The 16,710-nt window shown below is 39.9% G+C and overlaps 1 protein-coding gene across 2 annotated transcripts in view; it reads right to left on the bottom strand.

The window, feature by feature from the left end:
* The window catches only part of STRN (striatin), a 93,781-nt gene extending 84,487 nt beyond the window's left edge, over positions 1 to 9,294 (bottom strand). Inside the window, exon 1 of one of the 2 annotated variants that reach the window (XM_037528230.2) lies at positions 8,997 to 9,294. In XM_037528230.2, coding sequence (XP_037384127.1) covers positions 8,997 to 9,230 — 234 coding nt within the window. In that variant the 5' untranslated portion in view covers positions 9,231 to 9,294. The remainder of the gene's footprint in view (positions 1 to 8,996) is intronic. The other variant, XM_037528233.2, reaches the window with a different exon arrangement.
* Positions 9,295 to 16,710: the final 7,416 nt, after the last annotated feature.

Below are 16,710 nucleotides of genomic sequence, written 5' to 3'. Positions count from 1 at the left end.
TTAAATTCCAAGGTCCCTCGGGAAGTGAAATATTTGCAGTCTAATGAAGGGAATAGAAAATTAAGGGTAGCGGTATGAGGTAACAGGAGGAAAGTGAGTGCATGTGTGTCTCTTATAGCTAACCCTAGACCTCTACAATTAAGAGTGCTAAAATGAAGATGACAGATAATGCATCCTTTAGGAATTAAGACCAGGTTAATGTGTGCACCTTCCCCCCCCCCATACCCCGTCTTTGCTCCCACAACCTCTCTACTTCCCCTCATCTCTCTCTACTTTGTAGTCTCTTCCCCAACTTCTCTCTTCTAAATTTTGACATCAATAAATAATGCAATCAAATGTACTGTGTCCACAGAAATGCCAACCAACAAAAAACAAGTCACTTCTTAAGGATCTATTATAGATGACATATTTTGCATACTTTTTTGAAACCTTAGAACTACTCTGCTTGATGGTACATTAGCATCCACAAATGAAGATGAGGCTCAGAAAAATTATAAATCAGAAATAATAGCACTAACTCTAAGACTCACACTTTCCACTGTACAATTATGATGGCCAATTTTTTTTTTTTTTTTTTTTTTTTGTCACACTGGCCACCAAAGCAAGAAACTCCAAAGAATCCAAGGGCAATTTTATTTCTAATGGCCCAGAATTAAAACCTGGATAGGATTGGTACTATTCCTAAATCAAAAAGCACAACTGACATGAAGCAGTTAGTATGCTGACAAAGGGAAACCAGTTGAGATTACCTGGACTTTCAAATACCTTTCAAAGACAGATTAGCATAATAGTTTAAGTTCTGATTAAATTACCAAGATTTGGGAGAAATACTGAAGGTCTACCATTAACACTTGAATCCAAAGAAAAGTCAATTTCAATAATAAAGTTTATGTTAAATAGGCACATCTTTTGACAAGTAAGTGTTATCAGTATTTCTTGACAATTAATAGGACCATTCTTATTTGTCAGTATTTGAAAAATAGAGAATCAGTTCCCACTAAAGATACCCTGAAATAACTCTCCCACTGAAAATAGCTTTAAAAAAAAAAAAAACTGGAGTAAATATTTTCACCATCTCCTTAAAAAGCATAATAAGATACTAAGGAATTATTTTGCCAAAACTAAAGGAAAAATGGGAATGCAGGGAAGTAAGGGAACAAAAGTCACTTTTGCCCCCTGGGTACTAGCCAATCAGAACAAACAAGAACTTTAGTTTTAGACAACCTTGCAGGATCCTAAGGGCAAAAATCAAACACCAGGACCATCTAGAGCAGAGAGTCTTTAAGATGGTATATATTCCCATTTGGCTAAAACCCTAAATGGCTTATATCCTCAAGGCAAAGGTGAAGCAGAAGCATATTGGCCCTCAAATATATTAACAACAAAAATTTGCATCAGCTGGATGCAAAATCTTAAGCAATGAATTTGCTTTAAAAGTGGTTTGGGGGCCTCCCGGTGGCGCAGCGGTTGAGCGCTGGGTTGCGAAGCTGCCTGCGGCCTCTGGGGCGCCGGTTCGATCCCCGGCTGCTCCCCGGCCACCAGAGGAGGGTTCCACATGGCACGCAGACCTCTCCTGCCGCCCGCTGCTCCCCTCAGCAGTGTACTTCAGTCCTTCTGCCTGCTCTGCTCCCCGCTCTGGCTCTGATGAATTCTCTCACCCTCCCGCGCTTCTGACTGTACCCAGTGCATGTATAAACAAAACAAACAAACAAATAAATAAATAAATAAAACATGCCTCTATTAAAAAAAAAAATGTAAAAAAAATAAAATAAAAATAAAAGTGGTTTGGATTGGTTAGGCCTCTGGAAACCTACCAGAAGCAAATGCAAATCTTTATGAAAAAGAGATCCTTATTTGAGACATCAGATTAGTCTTATACTTTTCCAAGGACAGTGAACAGGACACAAAGATAACTATGCATTACAAAGAAACAAGTCATTACCAGCAAAAATCAGCAAAACAATATACCACAGAAAGGGACCCCTAAGACCACACATAAAGGAACTATAAAATAACTATGCTTACTAGGCTTAAAGAATAAAAAATGAACCTGAAATTTTCTACAGGAAATGGGAAACTTAGGGAAAGATCCAATAGATTTTAAAAGGAACCAAACTGAGCTTCAACAATAGCCAAAGTTAAAAATTCATCTTTTAAAGATGGCTTTAAAAGATTACATTCAACTGAAGAGAAAAGTAATGGACTGGAGGATAAATGAGAATAAAATGTCCAGAATTAAGCATGTAAATACAAGATTCAGATTCAAGTTACCTAACAAAGTCCCAAATAAAGTAATGAGAAATCTGTCTGCATGATAAAACTTCAGAACATGAAAGAAAAAGTTGAGAAAATCTTAAATGTAGCCAATAAGCTAGAAAACACACCACCATAAAATCTCCATGTCTGTTGTTTAAAAAAAAAAAAGTAAGCATTAATTTGACTCTGATTACCTTAGAAGGTTATAAGAATCAAGTCAGGGAATGTATTTGAAAGAGTTACCAAGGGACACAAAAACATTAATCCGAAAGGAAACCTGCACTCCTATGTTTATTGCAGCACTATTTACAATAGTTAAGAAATGGAAACAACCCAAATGTCCAAAAACAGATAAAGATGTGGTATATATATACAATGGAATAGTATTCAGCAATCAAAAAATCTAAACTCATGCCATTTGCAGCAACATGGAAGGAGCTTTAAGGGATTTTGCTCAGTGAAATGTCAGAAGGAAAAAGAAAAATATCAGATGGCTTCACATATAGGAGGAATATAGAGGAACCAAACAAGGGATGGGGCGGGGGGTGGGGGGGCGGCGGCAGGACAAACCAGCTGGCTAACTATAAATCAGAAACATTCAGCGGGGAGGAGGAGGAAGAAGAATCAAAACAGAGGAGGGAAGAACAGGAGAGACTATTGGTGATTCACAGGTGACTTGGTGGTGGGAATTTTATGGGGACTACACCGGAGAAGAAATATCAAACACTACAAAAATGAACAATGATGTAAAAAAAAAAATATATATATATATATGTACAGATATATATAGAGAGATTGATAGGTAGATAGATAGATAGATAGATAGATAGATAGATAGATAGATAGATAGATAGAAGTATATTTTAAAAAAAACTGTAAAGATACTTGGGGACTTAGATGACATCTAAGGACAAACCCCACTTTATTCTTGGTCATTTAACCTCACTCTGGGTCTCACTTTAACCTGTAAAAGATTATAGCTGATTATTTCCAAAGTTCATTCCAGTTCAAAAATTACCCTATCATTGTATCTCTCAGTCAGAGGAAGATGATTCAAATTATAATAGTCTACTGCCTAAAAATAAAATGCTAACTATCATCAGAAAGAACAACAGAAACAGAAATCATACACCTCAGATTCTACCAAAGGGCATCCATATCTGGAATACTAACACTGGTATTAAAATCAGCAAACTATATATGTAACGAAAGCATTGGTGTGCAATCCCTGCTGCAGTAACGTGCCACTAAGGCATTCAAAAAAATACTAATAATGCCAGGAGACCTAATACCTAGAAGCTTAATTGGTGTGAGTTAAAGCCCAAGAAATGAATATTTTTAAAATTTTCCCAGAAATTTTCTAAGATTGCAACTAAAGCTGAGTAGGATATGTTTTAAAAGAGTAAACCTCTATAATCTTTTCAAAATATAAAGATTTTATAATTATCAAGGTTATGAATCTAATGAAAATGAACCTGTTTACAGAATTATACTATATCACATGGGTTTTACCTGCTCCAAATTTAAGGAAGTAGTTTCAAGGGGGAAAGATGAGTTTTATAGAGTAGTTAGTAACGTACACCATTTGTTATCCAATAGGTCATGCAATTTTACACACATTCAGAAAAGTTTATATAAATTCCAAGATAACAGACACATAATGGTTTTTCTAAGAAAGCAAGTACACTTTGAAGTATACAATCAATGCTTTGAGACTGCCACTGAAGGAAGTAACTCACTCCTATGAAATGCCCCTGAATACCACCAACAGACTCATAATATTCGACTGCATGAGTCCAGGATGGCACTTTCATGATCCAGCCTTAAAAGAGGAGATGGTTGAAGAATTTGCTTTAATCTGGGATATAGAGATAAACAAGAGTACAAATTTAACATCATGCATTTGCTACCATTTATTTATTCAGCATTTATTTTGAGTTACATGTCAGACCGGCTAGGTACTTTAAATATATCATTTAATTCTCACAAGTTTATCAGTCTCACTTTAACACACGGGGAAAGCAAGATTACAAGAGCTCGGAATTATGGCAAATACGTGTTTAGGCATAAAATGAAATTGAAAGTCTTATAACAAGGATTTGAGTATAAGTCTATGTCCTGCTGCTTGTAAATAATGGCTACATAACAAAAAATAAAATGTCATTTTAAGTGCTCACTGTGCTATGAAGCTCCTCAATCAAAGTAATTTGAGCCATATTTGATTCCCCTTTTCTCAAATTTCACATTCTATTCCCTTCATATTTTTCGTGTTCTACCTTCAGAAGAATCCATTATATCTTTAATACGTACCAAGATACATAACATACATTTTATTTACTTATCTCATCACACCACCCTAGTTTATCTCCAGACTAAATTATTAAGTGTCTGATCTAAACTCCCTGATTCTTCTTCCCTTGCCTTCCCCTCCAAATCTATTTTGAACCCTTACAAAGGGCTCCTATTAGAGATGGGTCACTCCTTTGCTCAAAACAGTTCAAGAGTTGCCCATCTTGTTAAAGTAAAATCTAAAGTCTTTAAAATGGACAGGTAACACTGACATCATTTCATCCATTCCTCGCCTCCACTCTAGCCACACCTGCCTCTTATTTATTACGCAATCATACTAAACATTGCTCCCTTCACCTACTATTCCCTCAGACTAGAACAGTCTTTCCTCAGATTTTACCTTTTTAAGACTTTGCTCAAATAACAACTTAGAAGTAAAGACTTTCTCCCCCTCTCCACCCTGACCAGTACCCCACATCCCCTCCCTCTACGCAATCATGGCGCTTTCTACTTTCTCACATTTTATGCATATATTCATTACTGCCTGTCTCCCCCAAGATTTAAATTCCAAGTAAGCAGTACATGCCCAAGCTACTCAAGCATATCACCTTCTTCACACAATTCTAGCATTTCTAGGTAAATGCCAGAAACTCCCCTATTACTTACACACATATATCAAAATCTAGGGACAGTAGTTTTTATTTTTTATATTCGTGCTTGCTTTCCCATAAGTCAGCAAATTGAAAGACTGAGCTTTAGGTTCTCATTGTCTCAAAAAGTTCTTTCTGGGCTTCCCATGGTGACACAGGAGTTGAGCGCTGCGCTGCGAAGCTGTCCACAGCCTCGGCAGCACCAGTTCTGTCCCGCCAGCTGGTGAGGGTCCCAAATGGCTCCCACGTGGCGCAGCAGACCTCTCCTGTCACGCCCACTGCTCCCCTCAGCAGTGTATTTCATTGGTCTTCCTGTTCTGCTCCCTACTCTGTCTCTGGTGAATCCTCTCACCCTCCCACAAATCTGGCCTGTACCCCGGTTCTTGTATAAATAAACAAAAAGTTCTATCTTCCTGTGATTCTCCCCATTCATTACTAGCTCTTCTCTCTCACATTATTCTAAGAAAATTTAAACCCCTAAAATGATAAGCACTGATTCTTCTATATTTTATCTGTTTTTACTCCAACTAGAGTGCATACTTCTTTGAGGTCATCTAACACAATGTCTAACATACAGAAAATTCTAATGTCAAGATTAGTATTCCATTCCCAATTCCTTTCACAAATATAAAGTTCAGTTGTCATTTTTTTCCCATGAATTACCTAGTCTCCTCTGAAAGGTGGTAGTGAGGGAAATGGGGAATACCTAAAGTAAATGTAGTCTTATATTAACTAAGATGGGCAAAAGAGAAGGGGGGAATGACACATAAGTTTTTGGCACACCATGGCCATAGCCAATTCCTTTACTCTGTAGATCTGAAGGAGGGAGGAAGTGATGAAGACAGACCAGATAGATGAGAATTTAGATTGTCTTTCACAACCCTGCCCTGGCAACCTGAAAGAGCAGGACTGACAGGTTCCTGAAGGGACAAATTAGACTTAATTTTACAGGTATTTTTGTTGACTTTGGTGTTAATGACCTGCGAAGAGATTTAAAATTAAAAGGACAACAAATAATCCAAATTTCATCATCATTCATACACTCTTACTTCCTATTGTTTTTCTAGAAAATTTCCAATGGCAAAGAAAAAATGGAGTATGTTCAAACTGAATGATGTTGATGTGAAGAAATAATGAAAAAATGTATTTTCAATTCAATGCTAATAAGCACATAAGGGGATCAAAGACCACAGATTCCTGCAAATTCTCACCACAACCACTTCCCCTGCCCCATCCAGGGCAAAGACATCAGATGTGTTTTATTTGGAGAACATGACACACTTTAAAAGTTTCTCCCTGGCAAAAAAGCCAAAAGATACTGTAAAAACGTAGTGCACTTAAGACAATGAGCACCAATGGGAAACCTACCTAAGACTAACATTTGCCATAACCTAGGAAGGAACATTAATGCATGCATGTGAATATATGTACATGTGAAGAGTGACTACAGGACTACAGTTACAGGTTAAGTTGAAAAGTGTGCTGGGAAGAGGAGGTGGTGCTTGCCTGGAAACAGAAGGTAAGATGGGTTGGAAATTCCTAAAGGTGAAAGTTTTTTTTTTTTTTTTTTTTTTTTACTTCTTTTTGGCAAAATTAGTGTGCCTTATCTTACATTCTTTAAACTGGAAAAGATATTAAAATTTAAAAAGCTATATACAAAATCATTCTTCACAACTGTACAACATTAAAGACTACCTTTAACACTTCCTTTAGGTGCAAAATCTACAAGCTCATTTATGGAATGCATTGCTAATAAAGTGAATTACTAATAAATTTGAATGAAGCATTCAAGTCTCCTGGTTAGAAAACAGTGAGAGTCATTCTGAAAAAAATTACAAATATCAATAGACTAGATATTAAATCAACATTAACAGTACGAATGAAAGTTGCCAAAGAATATAAACATACAACAGTAGAAATAAATAATCAGAAGGGATCTTAGAAATTATGAGTTTCTCCCTCCTTCCATTCAACTCTTCGCAGAGGCCTTCCCTGATCACCCACCTAAAATAGCTGCTCCTAGCACACTCTATTCTTGTACGCGGATTTATTTTTCTCATAACACTTACCCACTATGGGTCAGTATGTTATGTAGTTGCATCTGCGGTTAGCCTCCTGACTAAAATGTAAACTCTATGCAAAGACTTTGTCAGTTTTGTTAATCTCGGAGCCTAGAGGCACACTATAAACCTGCTGAATAAATCAATGAAACACAAGTTCAGAAAGGTTAAAGGATTTCCTCAAGGTAACAAAGCTTGCAGGAAGCACAGCCCATACTATAACCCTCTCTGCTAATTTCCACAGCCACATCCACTACCCACAGCAGCCTGTTCCAGCATATGATTCTATTTAACAGATTTCTCCTTTTCCTTTTTTTAAGTGCCAAAGAAAATAGATGTTACCAAAAAAGGTGACACTCTGGGTAGCATTTTAACTTCGAATCTTTCACCAACCAAAGTCTACTCAGATTTCTTTTTTTTTTTAATTCTTTTTTTTTTTTTTTAATAGAGGCATGCTTTATTTATTTGTTTGTTTGTTTGTTTTATTTATACAAGCACTGGGTACAGTCAGAAGCGCGGGAGGGTGAGAGAATTCACCAGAGTCAGAGAGGGGAGCAGAACAGGCAGAAGGACCGAAGTACGCTGCTGAGGGGAGCAGCGGGCGGCAGGAGAGGTCTGCGCACCATGTGGGACCCTCCTCCGGTAGCTAGGGAGCAGCCGGGGATCGAACCGGCGCTGCAGAGGCTGCGTGCAGCTTCGCAACCCAGCACTCAACCGCTGCGCCACCGGGGAGGCCCTCTACTCAGATTTCATAAGCATATAGGATGAGGTGTAAAACAGAAAGAAACAATCACTCATAGTTCTTCGAGTTCCTTGTGAAATTGGTGTATGCCTGCGAAGTTTTAAGAACAGTCGCTGAAATCCACTCACCAATTCAGAAAGGCCTGTAAAGTATCAGCCTCACTTTCCTTCTTCCAAGAACCCACACCACCTCCTCTCTGGATGTATTTTATCTTGAAGATAATGCAAGGAAATGTAACCAACTTTAAAGTCCCTTTCTGTTACTTTTAAAGAACAAGTCAATCTCACAAAACGCAACATAAAATTAACCCGTGGGAAATTTTAGATTCTGAGAAGAGCAAAACATCTCTGAACCATCATCTGACAGTGATCAGGTGGGTCCTTCATTCAAAGTCCACGAACCTGAAAAACCTCAAAGAAAAGCGGGAAGGAAAAGGGTGGGGGAGAATATTTACATATAGAACAAGGGAACTGATATTCCTGATAAACTTTCGCAAAATGCAGGCAGGCGTCTTGGACAAAGTCAAGGAAGGCCTCACGGACACAACTTCTTGCTGTCTTCTTCGAACGCCTGCCTGCCTCCAGTGACAGGAGGAAACTGCCAACACCTTTTGCGGCGAACGTGCCTGCGCCAGGGATGGGACTCGCCAGGGGATGATTGCGCGACCTCTCTCAAAACTACCGGCCGCCCAAGGAGCAAACTGGAAGGGAAGACCTCCAGGGTGGAATGGCAAGAGACTTGGGATGAGATGAGAGTTAGGAGCGGCCAGCAGCGACGACAAGGTGCGGGCGGGTAAACAACGCACCAGGGGCAGGTGTGCGAACTCGGGTCAAGGAAGTGGGGAGCCCGAGAGGCCGGGGAGACAGCGGGACAGGACTGGGGTCCGGGTGGGAGGGGCGGCGTGAGGAGGAGGGGACGCGGGGGAGGGGAAGGGTCCGGGGCGGGGCGGAAGGGAGCGAAGAGGCGGGATGAGGGGGACCAGGCCGGGAGGGTCTTTACCTGCAGCTCCGCCCGCTCCACCTCCCACTGGGCTCTCTCCACTTCGAAGCGGGCCCATTCGTGCTGCAGGAAGTGCAGGATCCCCGGGAGGCTGTACTGGGCTCGAGCCGCCCCCGCCGCAGGCACCCCGTCGCCGGCCGCGGCAGCCTCCGCCAAAGGCCCGAGCCCCTTGGCACCGCCGGCCCCGGGGTGGTTGTTGCTGAAGAAGACGCCGGGACCCGCCTGCTCGTCCATGGCGGCCGCAGAAGCCGGGAAGCTGCCCAGGCGCCCAGCAGCGGAGGCAACGGCGGCAGCCAGCAGAGCCTCCTCCTCCCTCCGCCGCTCCCCGCCCACACCCCAGTCAGCAGGGAGCAGCCGCCTGGGCGCGGGGGCCGGCCGAGCCCGGGACGGGCCGGGAAATGGGTCAACTGCAGCGCGCAGGCGGCGCGGGGCTTGCTGGGAAATGTAGTCGCGGGGCGTGGCGCGGCGGGCGCGGCCCAGGCGGCCTGAGAGGCAATCGGCTGGGGCGCCGCTGCGGCCCCGCCCCCGACGCGCCCGGGAGCGCGGTGTCTCCGCGGGCTGGCGGGGGTGGCGGGCGGCCGTCGCGCGGCTCGCACGCGGAAGTCCTCGGCGGCGCGCCCTGTTACACTCACACACTCACACACACGCGGAAGTCGCCGCGCCGAGATACCAGCCCGAGCTGCGTTTCTTTTAGGGCTTCCTGGTTGTTGTGTTGAGAAACCGGGTCCCGGCCAGCCTGGCCTGTCCCGGCGTGGGCTGGGGGCGCCCAGCCGCTCCCGGCCCCGCTGGCTGCAGTTCTTCTCCGGCCCTAGAAACTTTTCAGTTCTGCTCTCCGAGTACCGCTGTCGTTCCTGCCTTACTTTTTTGACTCTGAGGCTCAAACTTGTTGCCTGATCAATTTTCCCTTGTGAGGAACTGGTCGCCCCTCTCGCCTCCTCTACACAGCTTTCAGCTCTTGCAAATAAATTCTACTTTATTCACACGTCTGAAACACTGCGCCGCTGAATTTTCTTTCCCTTTGTAGTTAATCTTGCAGTGGAAAAGCCTGGGAACGTGTCAGAAGTCGCTGGTTCTGTTATTTCGGTCTCCTTTTCTCCTACCTTATTCCCGCTCAGTTTTTATTCAATTTAATAAATATTTGGCTGCCGGTTCTGGCACTGGGGATACAAAGATAAATGACACTGTTCCTGTCATCAAAAGGAGATTGGCAAATACTCAATTCTCGCAGCGCCTTAAAGTTAACACTACCTGGAAGAGCAAAGTCCCTTTCTGCTCCCTAGAGTTATCTAGGGTAACAGCGGACTTGTCCCTTTTCGCTTGTCGGGTTCCCGGGTTCTTCCACGGTTCACCTGCAAACTGGCATCATCAGAGGCACACCAAAGTCCTTTTCTTTTAACTGTCTCTCGGTAAATGTTTTCCTTCTCCAAAATCCCTGAAATTATATCACTATAAATTCATACTACAATGGTAAGGAAAGGAAGGCGCCTAAAAAAAAAAATTAGCAACTGAAAATGAAATTAAGCACTTATTTTATGGCCCTAACAAGTTATCTGTAATTCTTTTGTTTTCTGGAATTGAACATCTGGACTACCAAACTTAATGGCCGTGGAAAAATTTAAAGATACAGGCTGGTGAGTGACATGTTAGGGAAGGACATCCTGTCCTTGTCCTCTGCCCATGGCTACTTGTGGAAAGGACAGGAAACACATTGTATCTGCTCTGGTTGCAAATAAATGTGGTAGGCTCCCTTCTCCCAGATATTGAATGCTTTTGTTCTATGATTCATTCTTTATTACAATAAAAGGTTGCTATAGGTCCAGCCAAATTCCCTGTCATAAATTATTTTGGTTGTGAGTGTCCTTTGAGATACTGCCCAATCCTCTCATTTTAAAACTCCAGAAACTGAAGTCCAAAGAATTAAAACCTGACCACAATGAGGCTTTGAGTAATTCACACAACCCAAGGGTAAAAACAAGAATTTCTGGCTAGTTAATATATTGTCTTCTTTTACCAGTTGTGCCTATTAGAGAACCAAGGAGACAATAAAACAGCAATGGCATCTTTTTTTCATCTGAAAGATTTAAGAAATTTTACAAATTTTAAATGATAAAAGCTTTTTTCTTGACTAGAAGACATCCAATAATTACTTTAAATGAATTTATAACAGAATGAATGAATTTATAATAATAGAATAAATTTATAATAACAGAATAAATGAATTTATCCATTATAAAACAATTAAATATACAGATAACTTGGAGTATCACATTTATAATTAATTTAAAAATTAAAGCAGAATTAATTTATAGTTCACAGTTCAACATCATTACTCAAAACACCCTTTTTCTTTTCAAGGACTAATTTACACACAAAATACTATTTATGCTCTATAACATCATGTCCTTTCGCTTAATAAACCAAAATATTAAGTGGTTACAATGAAGGTGGAATTCTGAAGAAATTTACATTCCTTTTCCCAAAAAATTCCATGTAGGGTATCGTTTTATAATTTACTCAAAAAAATGTGAATTTAAAAATACGATATTTCCTTAGCATTCATTTGTCCAAAATTACTTTAAGAGAATAAGAGCCATGATTCCAAGCACTTCTTTCTACACAGAATCAGCTTCTAAATCTATTAGCTTTTGAGTAGTGGGCTTACTGATGTTTTCCCCATTTGTGCTCATTTGTCTTTGACATTTTCTGTCTTCAGCTTCAATTACTTTCTAAGTAGCATTTTATGGCCTACAACACATATACAGAAAAGGTCACAAGTGGTAAGTGAACACCTCAATAAACTTTCTCAAACAGAAGGCTTCCATGTAACCACTACCCAGATCATGAACTAGAACATTGCAGGCATCCTGACAGGCCTCTCTCCATAAGCATTCTCATACATTTGAGCAAAATGTTTTTTAATTTGAAAAATGTACTGAAAAATTTAATAAATAGAAAGGATATGGCATTTGTCATGAGGTAAACCTAAATTTTAATCCATGCTATACACTTTGAAAATCTGGAAATCTTGGGCAAACAGATGAAATTTTTTAAATCTTGATTCTCTCATTTTTAATGTAAGAATATTTAACTTATAAAGTTACAGTGAAGATAAAATGTGAGAAATGTGAATTCCCTAGTATAGTCCTTGATGTGACTTAAACTGAGTAATAGTAGTTGTTATTGTAATAAAATTCACAAGACTGACTTAAAAAAATCATAAATAATACTAGAAGCTCACTAATTGTTCTTTTTCCTTTCTCATTCCCTGTTCAGAACTTTAATTCATCAGTTAATATAATCTTTTAAAATTATTAATGTCTATGCCTAATCATTATGCCTCAGATCTCAAAGTGTTGATGATTTCCTGGCTGCTTCATTTTACAATTCATAAATTCTATGACATACATAGGGCTTTCTTTCCAAGCACAGAGAGTAACTTCAAGATGTCAATTTATGTACTAGTGTAACCAGTTTTAAAGTGAAAAACTGTGAAATGCTTAAAGATTGGAATGTTTGTTATTTGTTGCTTTCTGTGTGTGTCTTGGGGAGGAGGATTATAGATCTACAAAATAACGATTCATCTGTACTTTTTCCATATTTTCCATTAAAATTAGTAGCAATTTTTAAAAAATATTTATTTATTTATACATACAAGAACTGGGGTATAGGCCAGAGGTGCAGGGGGTGAGAGGATTCACCAAAGTCAGAATAGGGAGCAGAACAGGCAGATCTACTGAAATACACTGCTGAGGGGAACAGTAGGCAAGACAGGAGATCTGCTGGGCCATGTGGGCTAGTTCCCTTGCTGGGGATCAAACTTATCCCACAGTGGCTGGCAATAGCTTGATAGTGCTGAGACATAACCCATGCACCATCAAGGAAGCCCCCAAATGAGTAGCAATTTTTAAAAACTGTCCAATATGACTAGTTCGTGGGGTCGCTAACTTTTTACTCAGAAATAAGGTTTCAAATTGAACTTGATGGCTCTTCAGAATAAAAAAACAGGGGCCTTGACTGGACAGAGGCCTCTGCTAAGACAAAGAACACTTTGGGGAACAGGAATAAGCAAATAATCCAAAATTTATCAACTGTTTCTACCAAATGCCCAATCCCGAATTTCTTTTACCTTCTCCTTCCTGCCTTCCCTGCTTTACTGGGTCAATTCTTGGGTCTATGTTTCCCCAACCTCCGAACTTAACCCCTAGATTAGAAGTCTGGTAATGACTGAGTTAGAGAAGTGAGGGAATTCTATTATCTGAAATTTTTCTTAAAGTCCAAGAATTAAATCACAATCCTGTAATAAGATGAGAAAATCCGTAACAGGGTGGTCCCCAGGAAAGGGGGAGGTTCCCTGCCCCACCCAAGGGAGGGTGGAGCTGAGCAGGAAGAGAAGAAGCTGCAGAAGAGACTGAGAAAAGAAGCAGGATGGAGCCAGGAGACCTGGAGGAGGCGCATGGAGCCTAGAGACATGTGAAGAAACTGCGCTTGTCTTTTGGTCGTGGACTGGGTGACACAGATGTGGGTGAGACCCGTGGGGAGGTGACAATGGCAGCTTTTATCTTGATGTTGATTTTGCTCTTTTCCTTCTGGGCTTGTCTGATTGTTTCTGACCCTTTGCTGTGGGTCCCCACTGGAAGGTGCTTTAGACTCGTGGCAGGCTTTGGGGCCTTGCTCTGGGCCAATCCCATTTGGATGGACTTTTACCCACGAGGGGACGGGTAACTTTTGGGTGCTTCACTTAGAAACTAGACTCTTTGCCTTACCTGTATTGTTTCCTAGTTTTATTACAGTTCCTTCCCATTAAAGTCTCATATGTTTTGTGTTGATGCGGCGGATGGCAGAACCCATTTAGAATAGGCAGGTTTGCGGGGTTTGGGCTGCCCCTCTCCCTGTCCTATAACAAATCCTGTAATTGATTATATATTATCGCTGTTTCTACTATTATTTCCTTTTAGAAGAGTATAGTCGAAATTAGAGAATTGTTCAATTTTAATTGTAAAATTAAATTTTATTTTATTTTAATAAATGTAATGATTTGATGAAATACAATTTAATTTTGAAACTAAATTTTACAGTAGCTGTTATTTAGAGAAACTATTTATGCCTAAAACAAGACTGTGTTAAACAAATCTAATTATTTAACAGAGGGGCAGCAAGACTTCTCTTGGAATACTGATGATCAATTTAAGACTGTTTTCTAAGCAAAGAAAAACTAGCGTGAACATTCTTTTCCTTAATAACCACCAACTCCATCTTGTTTCTCTATCCTTTTCTCCTTTAAAAATTTCTAGTGAATGAAAGCTCTATTAAACTGATTCTTGTTTTCCTTTCCTTTATTTAAATAACTATGGTGCTCCCATTTTTAAGGCAGGAACTAAATTTGAAACAATGACTGTAATCTTCATTACGTAAAAATAACCATGGGGGAGGGGTTGAAAACATTCTACAAACTAAACATTCCTGCCAACTAGTCAACAGAGATGTCCTTTCCAGGTGGAAACTTTCTCAGCAGAAGACACCAAACCTTCATTTAGCCTTGAATTTTTCAGACTGCATTTCACTCCCAAGCCCCAGTGATATTTTTTAAACCTAAATTAAATCAGTTTTCAAAAGAACTGAAATGTGGTACATTATTTTTTATAAACATGACAGGGGAAAAAATCTGGGCATTGTGCCAGAAAAACAAGAAAAATGAATGAGGTTAAAGAAGTCCAGTACATTTTTTTCCTGATTTATTATTTTCAAACAAGATTCAGTGTATCAAAATTCAAATCTGCCATATTTTTAATTACCCCTTAAAGAATCTAGACCAAGAAAATAATCTAGAAAATTTCATTTGTAAAAAGTGAGATGCAAATTTATTAAAATATAAAAACTTGAAACCTAACACTCAAACATAGGTAATGCCTACCTTGAAACCTAACACTCAAACATAGGTAATGCCTAAGGCAATAATGGTACAGCCACTATGAAACAGCCATAAAAAAATGATGGTTACTAAATTCACCCCAGATTATTAGATTAATGCCATAAGCAAATGTTTCTAAAATAAGTAGGGAGAGAAAAGAGGCAGTGCACATCACTTACCTTCAGGGTGATTACAAATAGATTACAAATGAAAGAAAACAGATAACAATAACTTGGTTTATGTGATGAATTGTGGTAATTCCCCTTTCAAATTTAGTGAATGCAAATTTTATAATTAAAATTAATTAATTTGTAATACTGTATAAAATTGACATCCCTTTTTCCCCTGGTGGTACTTTTATGCTTTTTAGTGAAGATTAACTTCCTTTCACAAATGAAACAAGAGATGTTTTCCTAAATAGCTGGAAATAAATTATGAAGAAGGAAGACATTTAAAGAGAGGAAGAGCGGGGCCTCCCAGGTGGCACAGCGGTTGAGCGCTGGGTTGCGAAGCTGCCCACCTCTGTAGCGCCGGCTCCATCACCCGCCACCGGGGGAGGGTCCCACGAGGCGCCGCCCGCTGCTCCCCTCAGCAGTGTACTTCGTCTCTCTGCCTGTTCTGCTCCCCGCTCTGGCTCTGGTGAATTCTCTCACCCTCCCATGCTTCTGACTGTACCCAGTGCTTGTATAAATAAATAAATTTTAAAAAAAATGATTAAAAAAGAGAGGAAGAGCCAAACAAGTTCACTTAAATTTTCATGGATTCTTTTAATTCATGTTGAAAAATCAAAGGGAAAAGGGCAAATAGAAATATATATGTATGAGAAAAACAATGCATGATATGCCCTGAGTTGTAATGGCAAAAAGAGACAGAATTGTGGGTAAAGGACTACTAGGTTGTGAACAAATTCTTCTGAAGGGAACAAGGAATAGTTACACCTGGTCACTTGTGCATACATAGCTTTCACATATATGTTTAATGACAGCATCAAAAACAGATCAGGATAACTTTTTAAATTTATAATTAAGACATGAAATTATTAAGTAAAATTTTGTAAAATTCATAAAAATAATTTCATAAGCCTTTAGAGCTACAAATGGGTTTGTAATGTGTAAATCAGGTTTATTTTATTTTAAAGAGGCATGTATTTTTATTTATGATTTATTTATTTGTTTGTTTTGTTTATACACGCACTGGGTACAGTCAGAAGCACGGGAGGGTGAGAGAATTCACCAGAGCCAGAGCGGGGAGCAGAGCAGGCAGAAGGACCGAAGTACAATGCTGAGGGGAGCAGCGGGCGGCAGGAGAGGTCTGCGTGCCATGTGGGACCCTCCTCTGGTGGCCGGGGAGTAGCCGGGGATCGAACTGGCGCCGCAGAGGCCGCGGGCAGCTTCGCAACCCAGCGCACAACCGCTGCGCCACCGGGGAGGCCCAGTAAATCAGGTTTTAAAAATAATTCATGTAATGGAAAGCTTTAAGAAATGTATTTATAGCTGTACTCTAGCCATTTCTGGCATCAACCTAAAAATTCCAATTAAAAGTGAAGAAAATGTGAGGTACAGTTATTCATATAATTAAATGTTTTGAAAATTGGGCTAATTATATTCATCATTCAGCACTGTTTGAATGAAAACAGTAGATAGAGTGTCTAGCACAATACCTGGGATGCAATAGTAATGGCAGTTCTTGATAATCTGCAAAATATTTTAACTGCCATGTCTGTATTTAGTGCTTTTTGTATGTAATACTGATAGGAATTTTGTACACATGTGAAAACTATCAGGCTAAATATTATGTGCCAATATT

This window comes from Talpa occidentalis, unplaced genomic scaffold (assembly GCF_014898055.3).
Source record: "Talpa occidentalis isolate TD23 unplaced genomic scaffold, MPIMG_talOcc4v2.1 talOcc4.5, whole genome shotgun sequence".
In the NCBI taxonomy this organism is placed as follows: Eukaryota; Metazoa; Chordata; class Mammalia; order Eulipotyphla; family Talpidae; genus Talpa; species Talpa occidentalis.
Note: the sequence above shows the minus strand (reverse complement) of the source record. Positions and strands in the feature narration are given on the sequence as shown.